A 23,513-nucleotide genomic window follows, 5' to 3' on the forward strand; every position below is an offset into this window, starting at 1 on the left:
TGGTATGATGTACCAAATTATTTTATGCGGCGCAAAATGAACACTGTAATTTTTCCCTTTTGACAGACTGGGTACGCCGAGTTTGGAGAGCAGCCACCACATCTGTTTGTGTGAGCAATCAACATCAATCTGCATGTGCAAACCTTAAATCAGGCCCTTTGTGCATAATTCTGATGTCAGAAATCCGTTTACAAAGCTTAAATTAGTTCAATGAATAATGATGGTGTGTTTAATAAGTGTGTAGGAATTTGTAAGCATCAAAGTACAGGTCTGTACAGGTCTTTTTTTTGAAGGGTACTTTAAAATCATGTCTTGTCAAACGTTCGGGGAGTATCTGAACAAAACCTACGCAAGCCTGAGGAGAAAATGCAAAACTCCACAAAGGAGGGCCTGAGTTTAAACCTGAACCCGTGACCTCTTAACTGTGAGAAAGATGTGCTAACCTATACAACTGGGTGCTGCCTTAGTCATTTTACTTTCAAAGAAAAATGTCAAGATGGATATTGGATTGGATATTTGGGGAATAGCATCGATAGCTATCGATCTATCTTGGAAACAGCAATCATTTTCCTCTATTAATTTGACCCATGATCAAAAAGTGTGAGAAATGTCTGTATCTGAACGTTTTCAAAGATGATATCATCATTAAATTGCCTAGTGCTTCCGAGGCTGTTGCTGTGTAAGCTCCCCAATATGGTGCCATTGGCGAGATTTTATTTGGTGCCCCCCTTCATTTGTTATTTACATACATTTAAAAAAAGAAAAATTTAATAGCATTTAAGAGGGCAGGATGGATTAACCCTCACACGCATCACGGTTACTACAGCGGACAGAAGTATAAGAACCATTTTCTTCTAAATGCCTATGGTGGAATTGCATATCAGGGGTTATAATGCTCTTTACTGCTCCCCTCCACTGAAATCTATTCAGTGGTTAGTTGTTGTTACCACAAGAACACTTCCTCTGAATCCAAGATGGTTGACAAACAGTCACACTTGGTGACCACTGCTGGAATATCCTGCCAGTCTTTCCACTGGAGGAGAACCAGAGAGGTAAAAAAAATAAATAAATAAAATTATATGCCGATATGCAGAAACATCTAAGGGGCAACATTCTTCTTTTTGTTTTGAAAAAAAATATTTCAAAGAACTAGTAAATTGGGATTACACATGTCCAGTACTCTGGATGTCATGTCATTGGTTTGTATATTTCCAGTGGAAGTCATGTGGTGTTTTTACTTATGGTAATGACTATCTAGGCTTGTAAGTGGGTGCTTTTTCAAAACTGTTATAGGTTAGTTATTTCAAATCGAATGTATTTGTGCCGAATATTTGTAGTTTATGTTAGCAACACTGTTATTTGGGCATATTTTCTAGACCTCAAGGGACCTCAGGAAATCCAGTGATGATGAGTAGCTGAGAACAACCGAGACATACAGTCATGGCTAAAAAGTTTTTAGCCAAGACTGTATTGTCTAATTATAGCGTAGAAATAATTTTGGTAATCCTAATTGACCTGCGTCTTTTTGATACAGTCATGAGATTTGCTTCCTTTTCTAGGAAACTGTAAAATTAATGCTGAGGGAAGAAGACTAGTCCATTTCTATATGTATCGGTTTCCTGGTGAGTTAATTGAGGAGATGGTGTAAATCAAGTACATAAAGTAAAAGGAAATCTAGTTGTGACGAGGGAAAAACATGCAGATTTTTCTCGGCAGATTCAGCACAGGGAGTCACTGATCCCGTCTCATCAAGTCAAAAATGCAAACCGATGCCGTGATGCTGCATGCAAACATACAGTGTATGCCATTATGCCCTGGATGCTTTGTTTGCTTTCATACAGCCTAGGACGGATGAATTTAGCATATAAAAAGGTCGATTTGAAAATAAATATTCAGAGAAACAGACTGTTCGATGATGCAGATGTTCATAGGTTGGTCGTTGTTGCTGCAATTCCAGTCCTGCACCCTCACAAACCTTTTGAAGATGTTTTGAAACACTGAGTTAGCTTCGTGGAAAGCTTCGTGGTTGAGCGCTGTTTATTTTTATGATTATTATTCAGGACACAAAAATAGGCCCTTACAATGTTAAAATGTGTGAAAGCGTGCTACAATATGTTTCAAAACATAAAAAGAAATAGTTGTTAATAGGTTTATCATAAAACTAAATTTAGCACATTCTTCTATTGTCTGCACTCGTTTATGATAAGTGCTTAGGCGTTTGAAATCCACTGTAGTAGACGTTGTCTTTCTTCATGCCCTAAGAAGAATAAAAATCGAAAGAAAATATATATACATAAATATTGTCATTTGTTGAAATATTAATTGGACGTTGCTTTAAATCTGAATCTATGTCAGCATTTCCATTTGAAGAGTTAATAGTTTTACAGTATGTTAAACCTTTTTTCCAATTTTGTGACGCCCCCCCCCCCCCCCCCCCCCGAAGCCACTGTGCCCTTAGCATTCGTCTGTTCCAGCAAATGGGGGGCCCTGCATGTAACATAATCTTAGGAGAAGTAGGTCTGCATTTATGTTAACACTGTGCTTAATTCTTTAACACTGTGCTTAATTCTGATGTCACAAATCTGTTCACAAAGCTCAAATTAGTTTGTGAATACTTTTGTCTTTGGGAAGAGTATTGGAATTTCTGAGGATCGGAGTACAGGTCTGTTGTTTTAGTAGGGTAAGCATGTCTTGCCAAACTACAATTTCGAAATTGTAATATTTGAATCATACTTTCTGGTCTACATTTGATCTTTCTTTCGGCAAGCTGCAGTATTCCTCTTATTAAATTGAAGCTTGCTTTTATTTTGATTCCACTGGCACATTAGGATATCTTTGAACGTTGTTCGAAAAGTCTTGTTACACAGGGCGTAGCACATAGGGTTGACTGTGCTATTCACGTAACACAACCAGTAGCCCAGTGCCCAAAGCGTTCCTGGGATACAGTCTTGGCAGAAGGTGTTAACTAAGACCATTATATTGTATGGCAACCAAGTCGTAATGAAGGCCAAAAGGATGGCACTCAGTGTTCGTGCTGCTTTCTTGTCATTTGCCTTTTTGTCATTCTTGCGCTTGTTAGCCTCTGTCTTGGCTTTCGAGGCAAACTTCTTCGCCATGGCCGCATCTGTTATGGAGATATTTCCAGGGGATGTGTCAGCAGGCAGTGAATGGGTTGACCCTGATGATTTTCTGTCCTTGTCCTTTGCCCTTTTAGTCTTCTTTCCATCTATAGAGGACAAATGATACATCATTAATATTACAGTGTGTCATATGCTGGATTTAAAATACACGGTTCAAGTGACACAATTCCATTTTTTTTTTTTTTTTTTTGTTCTCAAGAGGTACAATTTGGATATGCATCATGGTAAAGAGAAAAAAAAAAGTGCATGAAAGATGTCTTCAGATCAAAATCAACTTTCTTACAAATGTGGATAAAAATTCGATATAGATTCCTGGAAATGTGCTAATGCATCACAGCGTAAAGAAACCAACTGTATACATCCTATTAATGCAAGCTTGACATAATCAATGGTGATTCATACACATCCGTTTATTGTCCAAACGATGCAAATAAACATTCAAAAACACCTGCTGTAAATCTAAACTGCATCGAACCAAGAGAGGAATATATATGGTCGAAATATGGTACATTAGAGGTGTGTTGCGAAAAATAATATTGAAGGTTACTCTTATTTTTACCGATGGATTGGAGACTAACTAAATGGTATGTAACGTTAATATTAGCATTATTTACTTATTATTGTTAACTCTCATGTTGTCACTGCTCATTGTTGACACTTGTGTACTTATTTACTTGCAATTTAGGCAACTGGCATGTAGGTTGTTTCATGGACTCTATGAATGTAAACTAGTTAATCAACAGTAAAATAGTCATATGGAATTGGTGTCACTTGAAATTTACATGTAAATAGTCCCCCCCCAAAATGACATATTGGCATGAATCGGAATTGATTGATTATTATATCCAACCTGTCGCAAGTTTTATTTGGTCTGCATCATTGACTTCCTCTTCCTCCTCTGAAGGATCATTGTTATTTAAACTGTCACAGCAACTCTGCTCTGCTCTGGCAGTGGTTTCAGCCCTTTTAAAACCCTGGCATAAATGTGATGAAAACTGAAAGAGGAATACTCCACATATCCCTCTGCTTCCCATTCCTCTTGGAATACTTGAGTTGTCATTTGTGTTGTCTGAAGGCAGTTGATTTTGCTCATCGCTCCTGTCGTTCGTGGCACTCATTTGTTGTGTTGAAGTTGTGTCTGGTTTTTCCGTTTTGCTCTTGGTCACACCATTGCCACTCCTGTGATTTTGAGTCTGGCTGTTTCCTGCACCAGAGCCCTTAAGACCCTGCATATCCTTAACACGTTTCTCTGTCTCCTGATAGATCTTCCAAAACAGGGTTGTCATTATAGTAACTGGCAAGTAAAACGCAGCTATAGCAGTGCAGAATGTAATAATGGGCTCAGACAGAAACTGGATGAAGCATTCATTAGGCGGCACTGTCCGCTCTCCAACGATGTATTGCCAGAACAGGATGGCTGGGGCCCAAAGAATGAATGATATGGACCAAGCTAAACAAATCATAGTCATGGCTCGCTTGGTTGTACGCTTTGCACGATAGGTCAAAGGCCTGGTCACAGAGAAATACCTAAAGGGGAAAAAAAAAGTAAGAAAAGGTGACACTGTTTAGAAGCAATTTCAGAAATTTACCCAACAAAAAGATTTTAGCACTCTTGCTATGTTCATTTCTCAGGAACAGCAATAATGTTCCTTGGTAAATTTGACCCATTAACAAACTGTCAGAAACGATTAAAACCACCACCACATATTTCATGATGAACCCAATATTTGTATTTGATTACACTTACTAAGTCACTACCTATTAGTTTTTTGTGGTTGTTGATGTTTTTTTTTCTTTCTTTCTTTTAAAATGGGTCAATTTGACCCACAACATGACATGAGGATTAAATAAAAGCCATTGTGGATACTCAAATTAATTATCCTGTGTTAAAATATTAGGGATTGGTATTTTGAGACTAGTTTCTGGTTCTCTTCTCTATCTATCTATCTGTCTCTCTGTCTGTCTATCTGTCTGTCTGTCTGCCTATCTATCTATCTATCTATCTATCTATCTATCTATCTATCTATCTATCTATCTATCTATCTATCTATCTATCTATCTATCTATCTATCTATCTATCTATCTATCTATCTACCTATCTATCATCTCTGTACATTTCTGACAAATAATGTACCTTTAACTTATTTGAATATTTTCTTTCTTTCTGCCATGAACTTTATATATAGATTAGATACATTTTTAGTTTTGATTTACAACAAACTCTGGGTTAGAACTGTTATTTTAGAGTTCAGTATGGTCCAACATTCATTCTCTCTTGACATCAACATGATTGTATCTTTAGGGACACAATGGTTTGATTGGGATGACCCTTAATGGTTTAGCTTTATTTTTTACCAATACAATACCAAGTCATCTCATTCACACACAGAATAACTGGCTTTTCTTTGTTCAGTTTCCAGTTATTTTAAATGATTCCAGTGATCACTTTAGTAGAATGATATCACGGCATTATTTAAATGAGATCCGGTATCTTGTCTACTTTCATAGTTCTGGACTATGGTATTCACCATAAACGAGTTTTTAAAAAATTAGATATCAATATTACTCTTTCCAGTCGCTTTGGTACATTTCTAAGATCAGAATTGAAAGTCTCAAAACTACGTCACAACATTGTGTCAGTTGTGTACAGAAAAATAACACAGCTTCTACATTTTTTTAACAAGTTACAAATGCTTTGGTGAACTGGCGACCACTTGAGGATGTACCCCGCCTCTCACCCAAAGATAGCTGGGATAGGCTCCAGCATGCCCACGACCCTAGTGAGGATAAGAGGTACGGAAAATGGATGGATGGATGAATTGTGTCATCCCCCACAACATTTAGGCATTAGTTCATCGCATGAGTCTGTTGAACAAGATGGTTGACAGCGCGGGGACCTATGCCAAGATCCTGTTTGTGGACTTCAGCTCTGCGTTCAACACCATCATCCCCGAACTCCTATCCTCCAAGCTTCTCCAGCTCAGCGTCTCCCCTGCCATCTGCCAGTGAATTTACAGGTTCCTGAGGGGCAAGACACAGCAGGTGAGGCTGGGGCACACTACCTCATCTACACGCACCACCAGCACTGGGGCGCCCCAAGGATGTACCCTCTCTGCATTGCTCTTTGAAGTTTGCAGACGACACCACAGTCATCGGCCTCATCAAAGAGGAGTCTGCGTATCGACTGGAAGTGGAGAGGCTGGAGGTGTGGTGCTGCCGACACAACCTGGAGCTGAACACGCTCAAGACTGTAGAGATGATCGTGGACTTCAGGAGGCATCGTTCACCATAGCTGCCCCTAACGCTGCCCAACTGCCCTGTGTCAACCGTTGAGACCTTCAAGTTCTTGGGAATTACAATCTCTCAGGACCTGAATGGGAGGTCAACATCAACTCCATCCTCAAAAAGGCCCAGCAGAGGATGTACTTTCTGTGGCTTCTGAGGGAGCATGGCCTGCCACAGGAGCTGTTGAGGCAGTTCTGTACAGCAGTCATCGAATCAGTCGCGTGTTCATCCATCACAGTCTGGTTAGGTGCTGCCACAAAAAAGGATAAACTCCGACTACAACGGACAATCAAAACTGCTGAAAAAATTGTCGGTACTCCCCTACCTACCTAGGACTTGCACACTGCCAGAACTAAGACAAGAGCATGCAAAATCCTCTTGGACCCTCCACATCCTGGTCATCACCTCTTCCAGCTCCTTCCCTCAGGTAGGTGTGATTGAACCATGCAATCTAAAACTAGAAGACATTCCAACAACTTCTTCCCTCTTGCCATTAACTTCTTAAACAGTTAATGTACAATTCCATTGTACATGCTGCCAACTTCGTCTTGAGATTGTTGTCACATCTCTGTTGGGCCAATTGCACGAGATTGTTGTCACATCTCTGTTGGGCCAATTGCACATTATTCTGTTGGGCCAATTGCACATTATTCGTGCACTCACTGTCGTAGTCTCGCCACTGTGCACTATTTACATATCTGTAAACCAATACTATATCTGTTACCAATACTGGCCACTCGTGTGCTTGAGAAGTATCTCCACCATTTGCACAATTGACACTATTCCGGATTATCGCACTCCTAGTTACTTTAAACTTCTTAAATTTCTTGAAGTCTGCGCCATTTGCACAATGGTCACTGTACCAGACTATTGCTCCATGAGTCATTTCAAACTGCTAGAGGACTCTGCAACATTTGCAAAAATGTTCCAAAAAATATATATAATTTCGGTATTACCTCCTTACTGGTAACCTTTTATTGCTCAGGGACTCTCCGTACTGTGATATTATGTCTCAAAAGTATTTTCTGTCAGATGGCTGTCTGTTGTCGTACTCCAACTGCCCAAGACAAATTCATTGTGAAATTTTGACATACTTGGCAAATAAAGATAATTCTGATTCTATTTCTGATTCTTCCACTCTGGAGTTGCCCATGGTGAGAGGCGCCAAGCAGCATGTTGGGGTTCACCCTGGTGGACAAGAAGGTAGCCTCACACCGCCTTCGGATGGGAGGGGTCCTGACTGTTGTTTGTGCCTATGCACCAAACAGCAGTTCAGAGTACCCACCCTTTTTGGAGTCCTTGGAGGAGGTGCTGGAGAGCACTACCACTGGGGACTCCTTTTGTCTGCTGGGGACTTCAATGCTCACGTGGGCAATGACAGTGAGACCTGGAAGGGCGTGATTGAGAGGACCCCCCCCCCCATCATGGTGGTCTATTATTGGACTTCTCTGCTTGTCATGGTTTGTTTAAAATGAACACTGTATTCAGACCAAAGGGTGGCCACATGTGCACTTGGCACCAGGAGACCCTAGGCCGCAGTTCAATGATGGACACTTGAGTGAAGAGGGGTGTGGAGCTGTCAACTGATCAACACTTGGTGGTAAGTTGGCTCCAATATTGGGGAAGATGCTGGTCCCCCTGCCAGAAGGAGTTTCAACTCAATATAAGGGCTCTCTCTTAGAGATTGAATGAAAAGCTGCTCCTCCTCCACATCAAGACCAGCCAGATGAAGTGGCTCGGGCATCTGGTTAGGATGCCACCTGGACGCCTCCCTGGTGAAGTGTTTCAGGCACATCCCACTGGGAGGAGGAAACGCTGGAGAGACTATGTCTCCTTGCTGGCCTGGCAATGCCTTGAGATCCCCCCGTATGAGCTGAGTGAAGTGGCTGCAGAGAGGGAAGTCTGGGTTTGCCTGCTTAAGCTGCTGCCCTCGTGATCTGACCCTGGATAAGCAGAAGATGGATGGATGGATGAAGGGATTGACTTTCCACCAGACATTTTTCCCAGGTGAATTTTGAGTTTTGTAACAAAGAGAAATACTGTGTGAAGCATGAGATAAACCAATGATCAATCAGTTTTCTGAAATAGCTAACAGGACCATTTCATGAACCATCAAGTGACAAGTATATATACTGTATATAACCAGACCACAAATTGGACGGGTCAACAGCCAAAGACAAAAAGAAGAGGCAGAGTTGTGAGGCTGCGTAGCGAAGGAGTTGGGAACAAAACAAAAGCGGAACAGACTGAGGACAAATATTGTTAGTGATAAGAAGATTGCAATGTAATTCCTACAGCACCTTTTCCCTAAGGAGATTGTTTTTTTCTTTGTGATATGCAGTGCGGGTCGGCAGGGGGTTAAAAATTTTGGATCGACTAGTGCAGTCACAATCTATCCATTTTGTCAATGGGGTGATCATTCATGGGGTCAGGTTGTCAGGGAGTTGCGGTGAAGTAGAATATATATATATCAATTTCATCTGAGACCTTTTGGAGACTTTTGCCATCTCCAGCAGGACTTAGAGAATTCGCGGCGACTAATTCTCCCTATGACTGGGGAGACATCGTTGCAAGGTCTCTGTGAGCTCTCTGAGACCTGCTGGAGGCCAAGGAGACTGAAGAGACATTGTGGAGATGTCTCCACTACTTTCTGCTGAGAGTGCAAGCAATATTTTGGTCTCCTGTGTTGCGTGAGTTGTCGCAGCTGATCAGTCGCAGCAGTCGCGGCTGCCACCAAACGTTCACTACACCAGGCGCAAATCCAAGGACATACCCTTCCTGCATGCTCAGCTTGGTGCAGACCAGTCTGCCAAGTTAGCAAACACATGCACCGAGCATGCGCATTCACGAAAATCAGGATATGCCGGCATTTGCGCCCCCGCTGAAGATGCACTGTCTACGAAAATAAAGCCCAAGGACTTTCATTCTGATGGTACTGTCATGGTCATTCACACAGTTATTTACTTTTGAGAGATGAACTCAGGGTTTTCATTAAGGGACTGGCGTTTCCAGGTGATCCATGGTGTTTTGCTATTTGTACAATGGTCTGTGTTTTAGTTTGGGTTGTGTTTAGTTTTGTTCCAGGTTTTCCATTTTTGCCGTGTGCTCATTTAGTTATTATGTCCACCTGTTCTCATCAACCTTCTACCTTGTGTCGACCAATCAGCTCTCTCCAGCCACTCGTGTCTTGTCCAGGTGTTCCTCGTTTTCTCGTCAATCTGTTTGTATTTAGTTCACTGGTTTCTTTCAGGTCTTGTTGGTTCATTGTCATTGTAGTATGTCATCGTCAGGTGTCATTGTCTCTGTCTGTGCCAAGTCTTAGTTACCAGTCATGTTTTGTTTTCAGTTTTAGGTTTATTCAAGTGTTTCTTTGTTACTTTGGTTATCTGTTGTGGGACTTTGTTTAATTTGCTTTATCCATGTTCCTTGTTTGCCCTTTTTTTGGGAATGAAATATTACTTTTTGAGACTCCCGCACTCCTGCCTTGCCTCCCTACTTCCCTGCACTTGGGTCCTCCACGTTTTTGCCTTGCCTTCCTCGCCTTCAAAACCCCCCCTCGTGACATACAAATTGTTTTGAGAAACTGACTAATGCTGCCCTATCGGAGGCACGAGCCAGTGCAAACAGTAGGCCAAGCCCGGATAAATGCAGACGGTTGCGTCAGGAAGGGCATCCGGCTTAAAACTTTGCCAAACAGACCCAGAGGTGAAAGATAAATTGTGCAGACGATGTAATCTGAAGGAGGTTACCGACTGTAAGGTAGTGGTAGGGGAGGGAGAGTGTGGCTAGACAGCATAAGATGGTGGTGTGTAAGATGACTTTGGTGGTGGGGAGGAAGATTAAGAAGACAAAGGCAGAGCAGAGAACCATGTGGTGGAAGCTGAGACAGGAAGACTGTTGTCCGGCTTTTCAAGAAGAGTTGAGACAGGCTCTCGTGGACAGGAGGAGCTTCCAGAAGACTGGACCACAACAGCCAAGGTGATCAGAGAAAAAGGTAGGAGAGTACTAGGTGTATCTTCTGGCAGAAAAAGAGAGAAGAAGACTTGGTGGTGGAACCTCACAGTACAGGAAAATATACAAGGAAAGAGGTTTGCTAAGAAGAAGTGGGACACTGAGAGGGCCAAGGAGAGGAGAAAGGAATACATTGAGATGCAATGTACGGCAAAGGTAGAGGTGGCAAAGGCCAAACAAGAGACATGATGACATGTATGCCATGTTGGACACTAAAGAAGGAGAAAACGATCTCTACAGGTTGGCCAGACAGAGGGCTAGAGATGGGAAGGATGTGCAGCAGGTTAGGGTGATTAAGGATAGAGATGGGAATCTGTTGACTGGTGCCAGTAGTGTGCTGGACAGATGGAAAGAATACTTTGAGGAGTTGATGAATGAGGAAAATGAGAGCGAAGGAAGAGTAGAAGAGGCAAGTGTGGTGGACCTGGACGTGCGAATGATTAGTAAGGGGGAAGTTAGAAAGGCATTAAAGAGGATGAAAAATGGAAAGGCAGTTGGTCCTGATGACATTCCTGTGGAGGTATGGAAGCATCTCGGAGAGGTGGCTTTGGAGTTTTTGACCAGCTTGTTCAACAGAATTCTAGCATAACAAGATGATAAGATGCCTGAGGAATGGAGGAAAAGTGTGCTGGTCCCCATTTTTAAGAACAAGGGTGATGTGTAGAGCTGTGGGAACTATAGAGGAATAAAGTTGATGAGCAACACAATGAAGTTATGGGCTTATGAAGTGGAGGCTAGACTCAGGACAGAAGTGAGTATTCTCAAGCAACAGAATGGTTTCATGCCTAGAAAGAGTACCGCAGATGCATTATATGCCTTGAGGATGTTGATGGAAAAGTACAGAGAAGGTCAGAAGGAGCTAAATTGTGTCTTTGTGGAGCTAGAGAACGCCTATGACAGAGTACCCAGAGACAAACTGTGGTACTGCATGCGGAGGTCTGGAGTGGCAGAGAATTATGTTGCAATAATACAGGACATGTACGAGGGCAGCAGAACAGTGGTGAGGTGTGCTGCAGCAGTGACAGAGGAATTTAAGGTGGAGGTGGGACTGCATCAGGGATCAGCCCTGAGCCCCTTCCTGTTTGCAGTGGTGATGGATAGGCTGACAGATGAGGTTAGACTTTAATCCCCGTGGACCATGATGTTTGCAGATGACATTGTGATCTGCAGTGAAAGCAGGGAGGAGGTGGAGGAACAGTGAGAAAGATGGAGGCATGCACTGGAAAGCAGAGGCATGAAAATTAGCCGAAGTAAGACAGAATATATGTGCATGATTGAGAGGGGTGGTTGGGGAAGAGTGAGGCTACAGGGTGAAGAGATAGCAAGGGTGGAGGACTTTAAATACCTGGGGTCAACCGTCCAGAGCAATGGTAAGTGTGGTCAGGAAGGGAAGAAACAGGTCCAGGTTGGAACGGGTGGAGGAAGGTGTCAGGTGTGTTATGTGACAGAAGAGTCTCTGCAAGGATGAAGGGCAGAGTTTATGACAGTGGTGAGGCCAGCCATGATGTACGGATTAGAGACAGTGGCACTGAAGAGACAACAGGAAGCAGAGCTGGAGGTGGCGGAAATGAAGTTGTTGAGGTTCTCTCTCGGTGTGATCAGGTTGGATAGGCTTATAATTGAGCTCATCAGAGGGACAGCCAAGGTTAGATGTTTTGGAGACCAAGTTAGAGAGAGCAGACATCGATGGTTGAGACACATCCAGAGGAGATAGAGTTAATATATTGGTAGAAGGATGATGAGGATGGAGCTGCCAGGCAAGAGAGCTAGAGGAAGACCAAAGAGAAGGTTGATGGATGTCGTGAGGGAAGACATGAGGGCAGTTGGTGTTCGAGAATAGGATGCAGGAGATAGGCTCACATGGAAAATGATGACATGCTATGGCGACCCCTAACGGGATAGGTCAAAAGGAAAAGAAGAAGTTTTCAGAAATTTACTGTAGACTTACGGTTTTGCAAATGTCGAGGATGATTCAAAAAATGTACCAAAACGACTGAGAAAAACTGTTATAAGTTAAAAATAATGGATTGTATATCTACGATTGGCTGGCAACCAGTTCAGGGTGTACCCCGCCTCCTGCTCGATGACAGCTGGGATAGGCTCCAGCATGCCCACACGACCCTCGTGAGGAGAAGTGGCTCAGAAAATGGATGGATGGATGGATGGATTGTAAATTGTTAGTTATTGGGGCTGTCTGGTGCACTGTGCTCTCTGCTTAATCATAAAGTAGGTGGAACATAAGAAAAACATTGGGTTACCTGTCAAAGCTAATGACAAGGAGGTTCATGACTGAAGCATTGCTGGCTACATAGTCAATTGCAAGCCACAAGTCACAGATCACCGGGCCCAGAGCCCATTGATCCATGATGATGTAGGTGGTATACAAGTTCATTGATAGTGTGCCAATGGTCAGGTCAGCGAACGCCAAGCTCAGCAAGTAGTAGTTGTTCACAGTCTTCAGCGTCTTATTGATCTTGAAGGACAACAGAACTAAGATGTTCCCAAGAATAGTAACAAGTGAAAGTGACCCAGTGAGGAAGACAATTACTACAACCTGAAGATGGAAAAGAATAAGAGGAGAAAAAGAGCACAATGGTTACATCATGTATACTTTAATGTGCTAATTTTTCTCTCAGTGAGGAGTAAGGTGTAGTATATATAGAAATAGGTACATAAAAATATAAAACATAAAAGTATTAAAAAAAGATCTTTTGACTGTACTCTGTTCCAAATTATTATGCATGTAGGATATATGTTAAATAAACATTTGTGTTTTAACTTTTCCGTGGAGGTTTTTGTACATTGTTTCTCTTTTAGATCTGAATTTCAAGTTTTATAATTAGCTTAGCTTATAATTAGCTTAGCTTCCCTGCTAAGCCCAATTAAAGGGATGTTACCGAAGTAGGTTTTTCCACAATATGAAGAAAGTCACAGTTTCCACGCAGGATGAGTAAAAAGAAGGCTCTTTCTGCAAACAAAAACTGTTCAATAATCTATTGCCTTAATTGTGAAAGGAATGAAAGACTGGAGATTTAAAAAGAAAATCATTGTAATATTCTATTATTTGTGCGTCATTCAAAGAGCAAACAGGTTTGTTTGGATAATAGTGTATAAAGGAAAGTTTCTTTCAGACAAATCCATCATGTTAAGAGAGCAGCTGGAAAAAAGCCACTGGTTAGTACCAACCAGATATTTAAAGCTGCTGGTCTCTCAGGAGTCCCAAAAAAAACATCTCAATGCAGCTGAGTTTGCATGAGAGGTACATGCTGAACTGGTCGCCAGCCAAACGCAAGTCAAATATCGACTAACAAACATTCACACTCACATTTACACATAAGGGCAATTTCGAGTCTTCATTAAACCAAGCATGCATGTTTTGGGAATGTGGGAGGAAGCTGCAGTGCCCGGAGAAAACCCAGACAAATATGGCTAGTACTGTAAATGCAAACTCCACACAGGAATTGGGGAATTAAGTGGAGTTCTGTAAAGCTACCATGTCCCAGCAAAGTTGTGGCGTTAGCAAGGAGGTGCTGGAGTAATATTTTGGGATGGAATAATGAGTGAGATGGAAGGCTCTCGTCAAAACGACCTTAGCAAAGTATGTGGAATTTCTTGCTAGCCATTTGGGGTATATATAAAAAAAAAAAAGAATTGTGCCTTCCAGAGTATAATTCTAATGTAAAACAACACACCTTCCTACGCTGCAAAAATTAGAATTGAAGGGACAGAAGGGGGGCGGCACGGTGAGCGACTGATTAACACATCTGCTTCATGGTTCTGAGGACACAGGTTCAAATCCAGCCTTGCCTGTGTGGAGTTTGCATGTTCGCTTCGTGCATGCATGGGTTTTCTTTGGGTACTCCGGTTTCCTCCCACATCCCCAAAACATCATGGTAGACTCTAAATTGCCCATAGGTATGAATGTGAGTGCTGAATGGTTGTTTGTTCATGTGTGCCCTGCAATTGGCTGGCAACCAGTTCAGGGTGTACCTTGCCTCTTGCCCAGAGTCAGCTATCGCTACTCAGACACAAACAACAACAACCTATTTATTTGCTTTTTGAAAACAATTGCGTCTAATAATTTGGAACATATTTTTTTATATACTTCATAACATTTTTTTTTTTTTTTCATTAACGGTAGTTTTCATTAAAACAAAAAACTAAAACTGCAGGCTATTGCAGAACCTAATGTAATTGTTGATGACTAAAAAAAAAATCTATTCTGTATGAATCGCTTTGACTAGAAAATGAACAAAAGCTGCCTAATAATTTGGAACACAGTGTAGTTCAGTTCGACCCTGACAACAAATAATAATCAAATATGTAAAAGGTAAAGATTTATTTTATAAAGACACATGAAAACCACAAATCAACTTGTACATAAAAGCATATTGTGCCATTTGTAAAGCAGCTCACGCTGAAAAATAACACCATATTAATCACATTTAGCCTGGAACGGTTTTAAAAAACTGGTGTGAATTTTTGAGTGCCTTTTATGCATGAAAAAGAAAACTTCCTGGAGGGAGAAGCGGCCGCTTGGTGCACTCGACTGTCAGCCATTACAGAGCGATGCTGCTACGGTGATTGTTTGGATTTATTTATATATATATACATTTAAAATGTATTTTAAAGATTTACATTTATACATGTACATATACATATATGTATATATATATATATTTATATATATTACATTTATACATGTACATATATACATATATGTGTGTGTATATATATATATATATATATATATATATATATATATATATATATATATATATATATATATATATATATATGTATATATATATGTGATTGTTCAGTTTTCCTTTTTTAATAAATCAGCAGAAATTTCAACAATTCCATTTTTTTCTGTCAATATGGGGTGCTGTGTGTACATTAATGAGGGGAAAAAATTAACTTAAATGATTTTAACAAATGGCTGCAATATAACAAAGACTGAAAAATTTAAAGGGGTCTGAAAACCTTCCGTACCCACTGTATATTCAACATTTAGATTCAAAATTTACAGTAGGGTTGACATTTCATATTTGGATTTATCTATACGGTTGACAAATATTGTTCTAAATGTGCAGAAAAGTGAATCTTAAAAATTCACCGCAGTTTTTTAAACACTGTTTGAAGATAAATGTGACAAAATGTTGCCGTTATTTTCAGCATGAGCTGCTTTACAAAAGGCACCCCAGAGATAGTATTGGATCATATCAGGATTCTTCATGCTTCGCTTGATTGATCTGATTGTTACCTGCAAGACTGTATGTCCTCCTAATGGGTCAAAGTCCATTGCTGGCTGGGTAATTGTCCTATTTTCTGGTGATTCAGTGAAGTTTTCCCCATGCCAAATAGCATGACTGCTATTGAACTGATGGGTACTCCACCCACCAACGCTGCCAGACAATATGGCAACTTCCTGGTGAGAGCCATCTAAAATGGAAAGAAATTGTTTGAAAGAATCAGTATGAAGTGACATTTATGAAAACTGTTTTCCTCCAGGCGACTGGTTAGCACATCTGCATCACAGTTCTGAGGACCGGGTTTTAAATCCCGGCCCTGCCTATGTGGAATTTGCATGTTCTTCCTGTTCTTTCCTCCCACATAGGTAGGTTGATTGAAGAAACACTAAATTGCCCGTAGGTGTGAATGTGACTGCGAATGTGTTTTTGTTTATACATATGTGCCCTGCGATTGGCTGACGACCAGTTCAGGGTGTACCCTGTCTCTCGCCCATGGATAGCCGGGATAGGCCTGTGAACCCTAATGAGTATCAGCGGTACATATAATGGATGGATGAATGTTTTCCTCCACACAAATCCAAATTGTTGGCTATTAAATGACCATCAGCACATAGAAACATCAGATAAAGATTGTGCTATGGGTTTACTTCTAAAAACTGTTCAGAGGACAGTTCTAAAGAAAAGTGGTGTGTTGGAGTCATTACTTGATTTTAAATTGCAGTTTTTCTTGCAGTTGAAGATAATTAGAATAGGAGCTTACTCTATGGCATTTAGCCTCTTGCCTAAGATATAGCGATGATGGATTTGAAGCATAACTAGAAAAATTTAAACATTTAAATGGGTCTGCTACCTATTGTCTGTAAACCGCATTTATGAAAGTTTTATTGCAAGTTGGTGACAAAGGATATCAGAAATACATCATTCATGCATTCATTTTCCGTACCGCTTATCCTCACGTGGGTCGCAGGCGTGCTGGAGCCGATCTCAGCTATCATTGGGCAGGAGGCGGGGTACACCCCGAACTGGTTGCCAGCCAATCGCAGGGCACATACAAACAAACAACCATTTGCACTCACATTCACATTCACACCTACGGGCAATTTAGAGTCTCCAATTAAGGCATGTTTTTTGGGATGCGGGAGGAAACCGGAGTGCCCGGAGAAAACCCACGCAGGCACGGGGAGAACATGCAAACTCCACACAGGCGGGGCCGGGACCCCGGTCCTCAGAACTGTGAGGCTGACGCTCTAACCAGTCGTCTACTGTGCCGCCCCACATGGAATTAGCAAATAAATAAATACATTTTTACACTTCATTTTTGGGGATAGGTTAACCAATGTGGGATACATTCTTTCTGAAAGAAAAACATCAGCAGAATAATAAAGGACAATAATATAATGTATAACAAGTATGAACAAATAGCTAGATGGGATGCTTAGCTCCGCAAGCAGGTCCATGATTGAAGAATTTCTAGATAGACCTGCTGAAAACGTGAGTTAATTGTTATGAAGTAAGACATCAAATGCTTATTGTGTGTTACATCTTATTGGAAAATCTAAGAATAGCGCTCTTTTAAACAGGTTATGGGAGATGCAATGGGGAAGAAAAGTATTTAGTCAGCCACCAATTCTGCAAGTTCTCCCACTTAAAAATCTGAAAATATTTGACCTCCGTCATTGCCAACAAAGTGTCATGCCCTGCAGTTTCTCTATTGGAGCTTGGGTGGCACCGTGTGCCTTGTCTCTCTCTCTCACCCTCTGTCTCCCGAGCAATAAGCATCACCTGTGGAGCGTACCTGTCTTCAAGCAGCACTGGTACACCCTGAACTGGTTGCCAGCCAGGGCACATACAAACAAACAACCATTTGCACTCACAGTCACACCTACGGGCAATTTAGAGTCTCCAATTAATGCATGTTTTTGAGATGTGGGAGGAAACCGGAGTGCCCGAAGAAAACCCACGCAGGCACGGGGAGAAGATGCAAACTCCACACAGGCGGGGCTGGGGAACGAACCCCTCGCCTCAGAACTTTGAGGCTGATGCTCTTACCAGGTGTCCACCGTGCCGCCGCCTCAACAACATCACTGTAAAAAACAAAGCTCCACTGCCCCTTATTGACCCCCCTTTGAACCCCTCCCAGATATTCACAAAATTGGATTTACGCAAAGCATACCATCTCATCCGCATCAGAGAAGGGGACAATTGGAAAACGGCTTTCTATACCCCCCTTGGACACGTTGAGTATCTGGTCATGCCGTTTGGATTAACCAACGCATCTGCTGTTTTTCAATGACGTCCTCTGCGACATGCTGAACCGGTTCATTTTCGTCTAGCTTGACGACATACTCATCTACTCCCACTCTCCCGAAGAACATCGCCAGCATGTCCGTCAAGTCCTCCAACGCCTTCTTGAGAACCGTCTTTTTGTGAAACCTGAAAAATGCAAATTCCATATCTCCTCCGTTCACTTCTTGAGCTAGATCATCGCAAAACGACAGTTACAACCAGACCCAGCAAAGATCCAAGCAGTCGTCAACTGGCCCATTCCCTCCACCCGCAAAGAGCTTCAATGTTTCCTGGGTTTTGTCAACTTCTGGTTGCTGTACCTCTCACCAGTCTCACCTGCACCAGCTTACCTTTCCATTTGACCCCTGCCGCATCGCAAGCATTCAAACACCTCAAAGAACTGTTCACCAGAGCTCCCATCCTGCAACACCCTAACCCCTCCCTCCAGTTCATGGTGGAGGTTGTCACCTCTGACACGGGAGCGGGAGCTGTCCTCTCCGAGCGGGACCCAGTTTCCCAAAAACTTCATCCCTGTGCCTTTTTCTCCCGTTGCTAGTCATCGTTTGGGCCCTGGAGGGGTGGAGGCACTGTCTGGAGGGGACCGTTACACCCTTTATTAAATGGAATCACCACAAAAACCTAGCCTATCTCCATTCTGCCAAGCAGCTTAATTGCCGGCAAGGTCGCTGTGCCGGTTCAATTTCTGCCTCTCCTTCTACCCTGGTTCACGCAATGGCAAGCCTGATGCCCTCTCCCGTATGTTTGCACCCCCTTCTAGTCCAACTGAACCAGAATACATCCTCTCTTCCTCATGCTTCGTGGGACCAGCCACTTGGAAAATCGAACAGGTGGTTAAAGAGGCTCAGAAGACACACTCAGATCCCAAGACCGGACCTCCCAACCGACTGTTCGTACGCGATTCCGCACACTCTGACATCCTTCAGTGGGCCCACAACTCCAAGCTCACCTGTCATCCCGGCACCACCCGTACCATCCATTTTATCCAGGAACACTTCTGGTGGCCCAGTCTAGCCGTGGACACCCGTGTGTTTGTCCTAGCCTACTTGGTCTTTGCCCGAGGTAAGGCTTCACATCAACCCCCAGCTGGGGGTTGATTGTCCTCCACGTGTTCAGACTTCATGGTATCCATGATATACCATTTGGTACATCATGTTGACATTGTATCGGACCGGGGTCCTCAGTTCTAATCCCAGGTCTGAAAAGAGTTCTGTAAAGCAGTGGGTGCGGCAGCCAGTTTGTCTTCCGCCTACCACCCCCAAACCATTGGCCAGATGGAGAAGGCAAATCAAAACCTGGAATCCGCTCTTCGCTGCGTCACTGCTTGCCATCCTGCCTCCAGGTGCACCTTCCTCCCGTGGCTTGAATATGCCCACAACTCCCTCACCAGCTTTTCCACAGGTACGTCCCCTTTCATGGCATTATTATGGTTTCCAGCCTCCTTTGTTTAAGGACCAGGAGCATACAGTGGCGGTTCCCACGGTGAAGGAGCATCTCCAACTGGTCCGGTCTGTGTGGAAGGATTTTAGGGCTGCTTCAACTCGGTTGACGGAGAAGAATAAGCGGCTGGTGGATCTCCATCACTCCCCTATACCTGTATAAAAGGTAGGTCAGATGGTGTGGCTCTCCTCTCGGGCCCTCCCTCTCCAAACCGAGTCACGTAATCTCACGCCGCGCTTCATTGGACCTTTGCTGGTCACCAAAGTCATCAAACCCACCTCTGTACAGTTGAAGCTGCCCCAGTCTCTCACACGTTGTGACTCTGCTCAAGCCTGTCTCCCTCCAGCCGTACCCAAACCCACCGTGTCATCAACAACCATCCTGCCTTCTCTGTATCACGCATCCTGGATGTACGGCCCCGTGGAAGGGGGTTTCAGTTCCTCGTGGACTGGGAGGGTTATGGTTCGGAGGAGATTTCACGTAAGCTAATTTTGGATGACTTAGGGACTTCTATGCCACTCACCCTGGGAAGCCTGGTAGGACGCCTGGAGGCATCCATTGAGAGGGGGCTACTGTCATGATCCATACCCTGCAGTTCCTCTTTTGGAGCTTGGGTGGCGCCATGTTGTCATGGGTGTGTGTTCCGGTTTTTGTCTTCCCCCTGTTTCACACACACCTGCTCCTGAGAGTATCTTCACCACCTGTTCCTCGTTCACCCTAATTACCCCATGCATTTAACCTCGTGTCTCATTCTTTCTCGTTGCCAGTTCATTGTACCTTGCCGTCACGTTCCAGCATTCCTTGTTTCCACGTCACAGACTCACAGTAAGACTTGATCCTGTTCCGATTATCGACCTCGTATTCTTGCCTCATGTTTTTGGATACTGTTTCCTTTTTTGGATTGCCTGCCTGTGTACCGACCTATGCCCGTATATTAAACCTCTCTTTTTTTAAACTGTCCATTTGTTTTGGAGTAATGCATTTTTTGGTCCTATACTCTGTTCCGTTCATGACACATGTGCCTTGTCTCATCCTCTCCCCCTCTGTCTCCTTAGCAATCAGTATCACCTGTGCAACGCACCTGTCTTCAAGCAGGACTGATTACTGCCTGCATTGAAAGCCTGTCAAGTTATACAGCCTTCACCTGAGTATTGATGCTTGTTTGTCACTCACCGGCCGACCCTCATACTCCCAAGTTTTGTGATACGATAGTATTATCTACAATCCGCATCTGTACTCACATGATTGTGTTCTTCCCCGTCTCCAGTGTTCCTTCCGTGCCTTCCCCGTCTCGCTGACCGCTCCAGCCACGCCACCAAACTATCCCACCTGCTTAGGTTCCCGCTTCCTGCTCTCTCCTCGTCGCGACGGTCTTCCACCTCATCTTGGATATTACCCTGAGCCAACCTACAATAAACAATTCTAAATCTACTCCCTCCGCCACAGTCTGCTTCTTGGGTCCAATCCAATTCACATCCTACTACGCTCTGTGACACAAAGGGTGTAAACAAAGTATTGAGATGAACTTTTGTTATTGACCAAATACTTATTTCCACCATAATTTGCTAATACATTCTTTAAAAATCAGACAATGTGATTTTCTGGATTTTTTTCCTTCTCACTTTGTCTCTCATAGGTGAGGTATACCTATGATGAAAATTACAGGCCTTTCTCATCTTTTTAAGTGAGAGAACTAGCACAATTGGTGGCTGACTAAATACTTTTTTTTGCCCCACTGTACTGTTACTGTACACTGAAACCTTGAAATTCCAAGATGCTAAATGTTGTACAATTCAAAATTTAAAAAAAGATCTATGACATCACTCAAGACTTTGCATATCATATGCGGAGTTTCTAACCAGCAAAAAATGTAAATGAAGCTTTAGCTGCTATGGTACAAAGGGAGAACAACTCATAATGTGGTCACCATAATTCCTGATCACAACCCTATTGAGAACCTGTGCAACATTCTTAAAATGAGGGTGCAAACAGCAATTCTGAGAAGCACATCTTGCATCATCCATCCATCCATTTTTTGAGCTGCTTCGCTCACTCGGGTCGCGGGCGTGCCCAGCAATCATCGGGCAGGAGGCGGGGTACACCCTGTAATGGTTGCCAGCCAATTGCAGGGCACATACAAACAAACAACCATTCGCACTCACATTCACACCTATGGGCAATTTAGAGTTGTCAATTAACCTACCATGCATGTTTTGGGGATGTGGGAGAAAACCGGAGTGCCTGGAGAAAACCCACGCAGGCACGGGGAGAACATGCAAACTCCACACAGGCGGGGATTGAAACCCAGTCCTCCGAACTGTGAGGCAGATGCTCTAACCAGTCGTCCACCGTGCAATCTTGCATCGTTAAATTTGATTTTTGTTTTTTAAATCTATCCCTGACATCAAACAAGACAGTTCTTATGGTTCCACTAAATCGGCACATGGGACCTTGTGTACTGGTGCGAAACACAATTGCACTGGTGAGAGGCAGGAGGAAATAATGTATAAAGTACAGAGAATGTCCAAAGTTTGGGATCATATCACACTAAAAAAAGAAGATATAGTGCAATGCGTCTACTGCAATGCAGAACTGGCTTACAAAACTGCTCATCTATGGTAAAGTAAAATCGTTAGCTACTTTACCGGAGCCTACCACGACTGGATAGAATGAATTGTAATCCTTCCACAGGTGGTCAAGCATAGACACAGCCACCAGTGCACTTTCAATCATTGTTTTGAATAAACGATAAAAAAACAACAACTAATAAGCACTTTCATTCACAAGCTGCTGATAGCCACCACTTGCGCTGAGTAACTCAAACCCCAGACTGGCTAATGGTTAGCCCTTTAACAGCCAGCACAATCAATTCTCAGTACCTGTTCACCTGTTCAGGGTCATGGGGTGCTGGAGCCCATCCCAGCTGACTTCGGGTGAAAGGCGGACTACACACTAAACTGTTCGCCAGTCAGTAGCAGGGCACATATGGACACGGACAACCACTCACACTCACATTCACACCGTCATTGAGTGGGAACTGAACGCACACTGCCTGCACCGAAGTGCGCCACTACATCAGTGACCACAGCACACTCCATACGCTCAATCACTGACTCTGATGTCACTCAGCAGGCCAGGCCCTGCCTTTTGAGGGAACACATATACACACAGTCACAGATACTACAGTAAGAAATGTAAGGATGGTGACCCCAAGTGAACGAAAATAAGACCTCCACCTCACATAAAATAAATATATGGCTGCTACTTTGTGGATTTTCGTCTAATGAGGGGGCGTTTGGAACGTAAACCCATGCAATGAGGGACTACGTCTCTCTGTCAGACCAATATTATCAGCTTTCCAAACGTTAAACAGTTTGTGAAGAAGATATTAATGGTTGTAGGCAGTACCAAAAGTAGATGGTATGAAGGCACGATCAGAGCTTGAAGTTTCATCCATAATGACCAACAGGCATCTAAAGGAAGAGAGAAGAAAAACATTAGAAGAGGCAAAAGGGGTGATTAACTTGATCCATCCATCTAATGATCTACAAAAATCTGACTCAGAAATTGCATTATTAACCAACAGAAAATACATATACATTCAATATATGTAAAAAAAAAAATAAACTACATAAAAAAACTAAGTAATACAAAATAAAAATACAGTGGATATAAAAAGCCTGTTCTAATGCCAGGTTTCTGTGATATAAAAAGTGAGACCAAGATAAATAATTTCCACCCTTAATTATAACCTGTAAAACTCAATTGAAAAATAAATTGAAAGAAAAAATATTTTTAAGAGGGGAAGTAAAAATAACCAACAAAGATACATACCGTGGTTGCACACATGTGCACATCGTCTTATAACTGGGATGTGAATGTGTTCAGAATTAACATATCACATTCAAACTCATGTTAAATGAGAGTCAGCACACAAATGTCACAATTTAAAGTGCCTCTGGTTAACCCCCAAATAAAGTTCAGATGTCCTAGTACGCTTTTCCTGACATTTCTCTCGTCACTTCTTGTAGCACAAAACAGTGGTCCAGAGAAAGCTTCCACAATATCAGACCAGAGA

At 42.7% G+C, this 23,513-nt stretch overlaps 1 protein-coding gene across 1 annotated transcript in view; it reads right to left on the reverse strand.

Annotated features, from left to right (window-relative positions):
- Positions 1-2,459: 2,459 nt before the first annotated feature.
- chrm3b (cholinergic receptor, muscarinic 3b) overlaps positions 2,460-23,513 on the reverse strand; it is a 34,137-nt gene continuing 13,083 nt past the window's right edge. Inside the window, exons 2-6 of the mRNA XM_061706052.1 lie at positions 22,844-22,908; positions 15,703-15,881; positions 12,695-12,990; positions 3,991-4,667; positions 2,460-3,226 (exon numbers count right to left, since the gene is read on the reverse strand). Of these exons, the coding sequence (XP_061562036.1) occupies positions 2,742-3,226; positions 3,991-4,667; positions 12,695-12,990; positions 15,703-15,881; positions 22,844-22,892 (1,686 nt within the window). The 5' untranslated portion in view covers positions 22,893-22,908 and the 3' untranslated portion in view covers positions 2,460-2,741. The remainder of the gene's footprint in view (positions 3,227-3,990; positions 4,668-12,694; positions 12,991-15,702; positions 15,882-22,843; positions 22,909-23,513) is intronic.

Source organism: Phycodurus eques, chromosome 19, assembly GCF_024500275.1.
Source record: "Phycodurus eques isolate BA_2022a chromosome 19, UOR_Pequ_1.1, whole genome shotgun sequence".
Classification (NCBI taxonomy): Eukaryota; Metazoa; Chordata; class Actinopteri; order Syngnathiformes; family Syngnathidae; genus Phycodurus; species Phycodurus eques.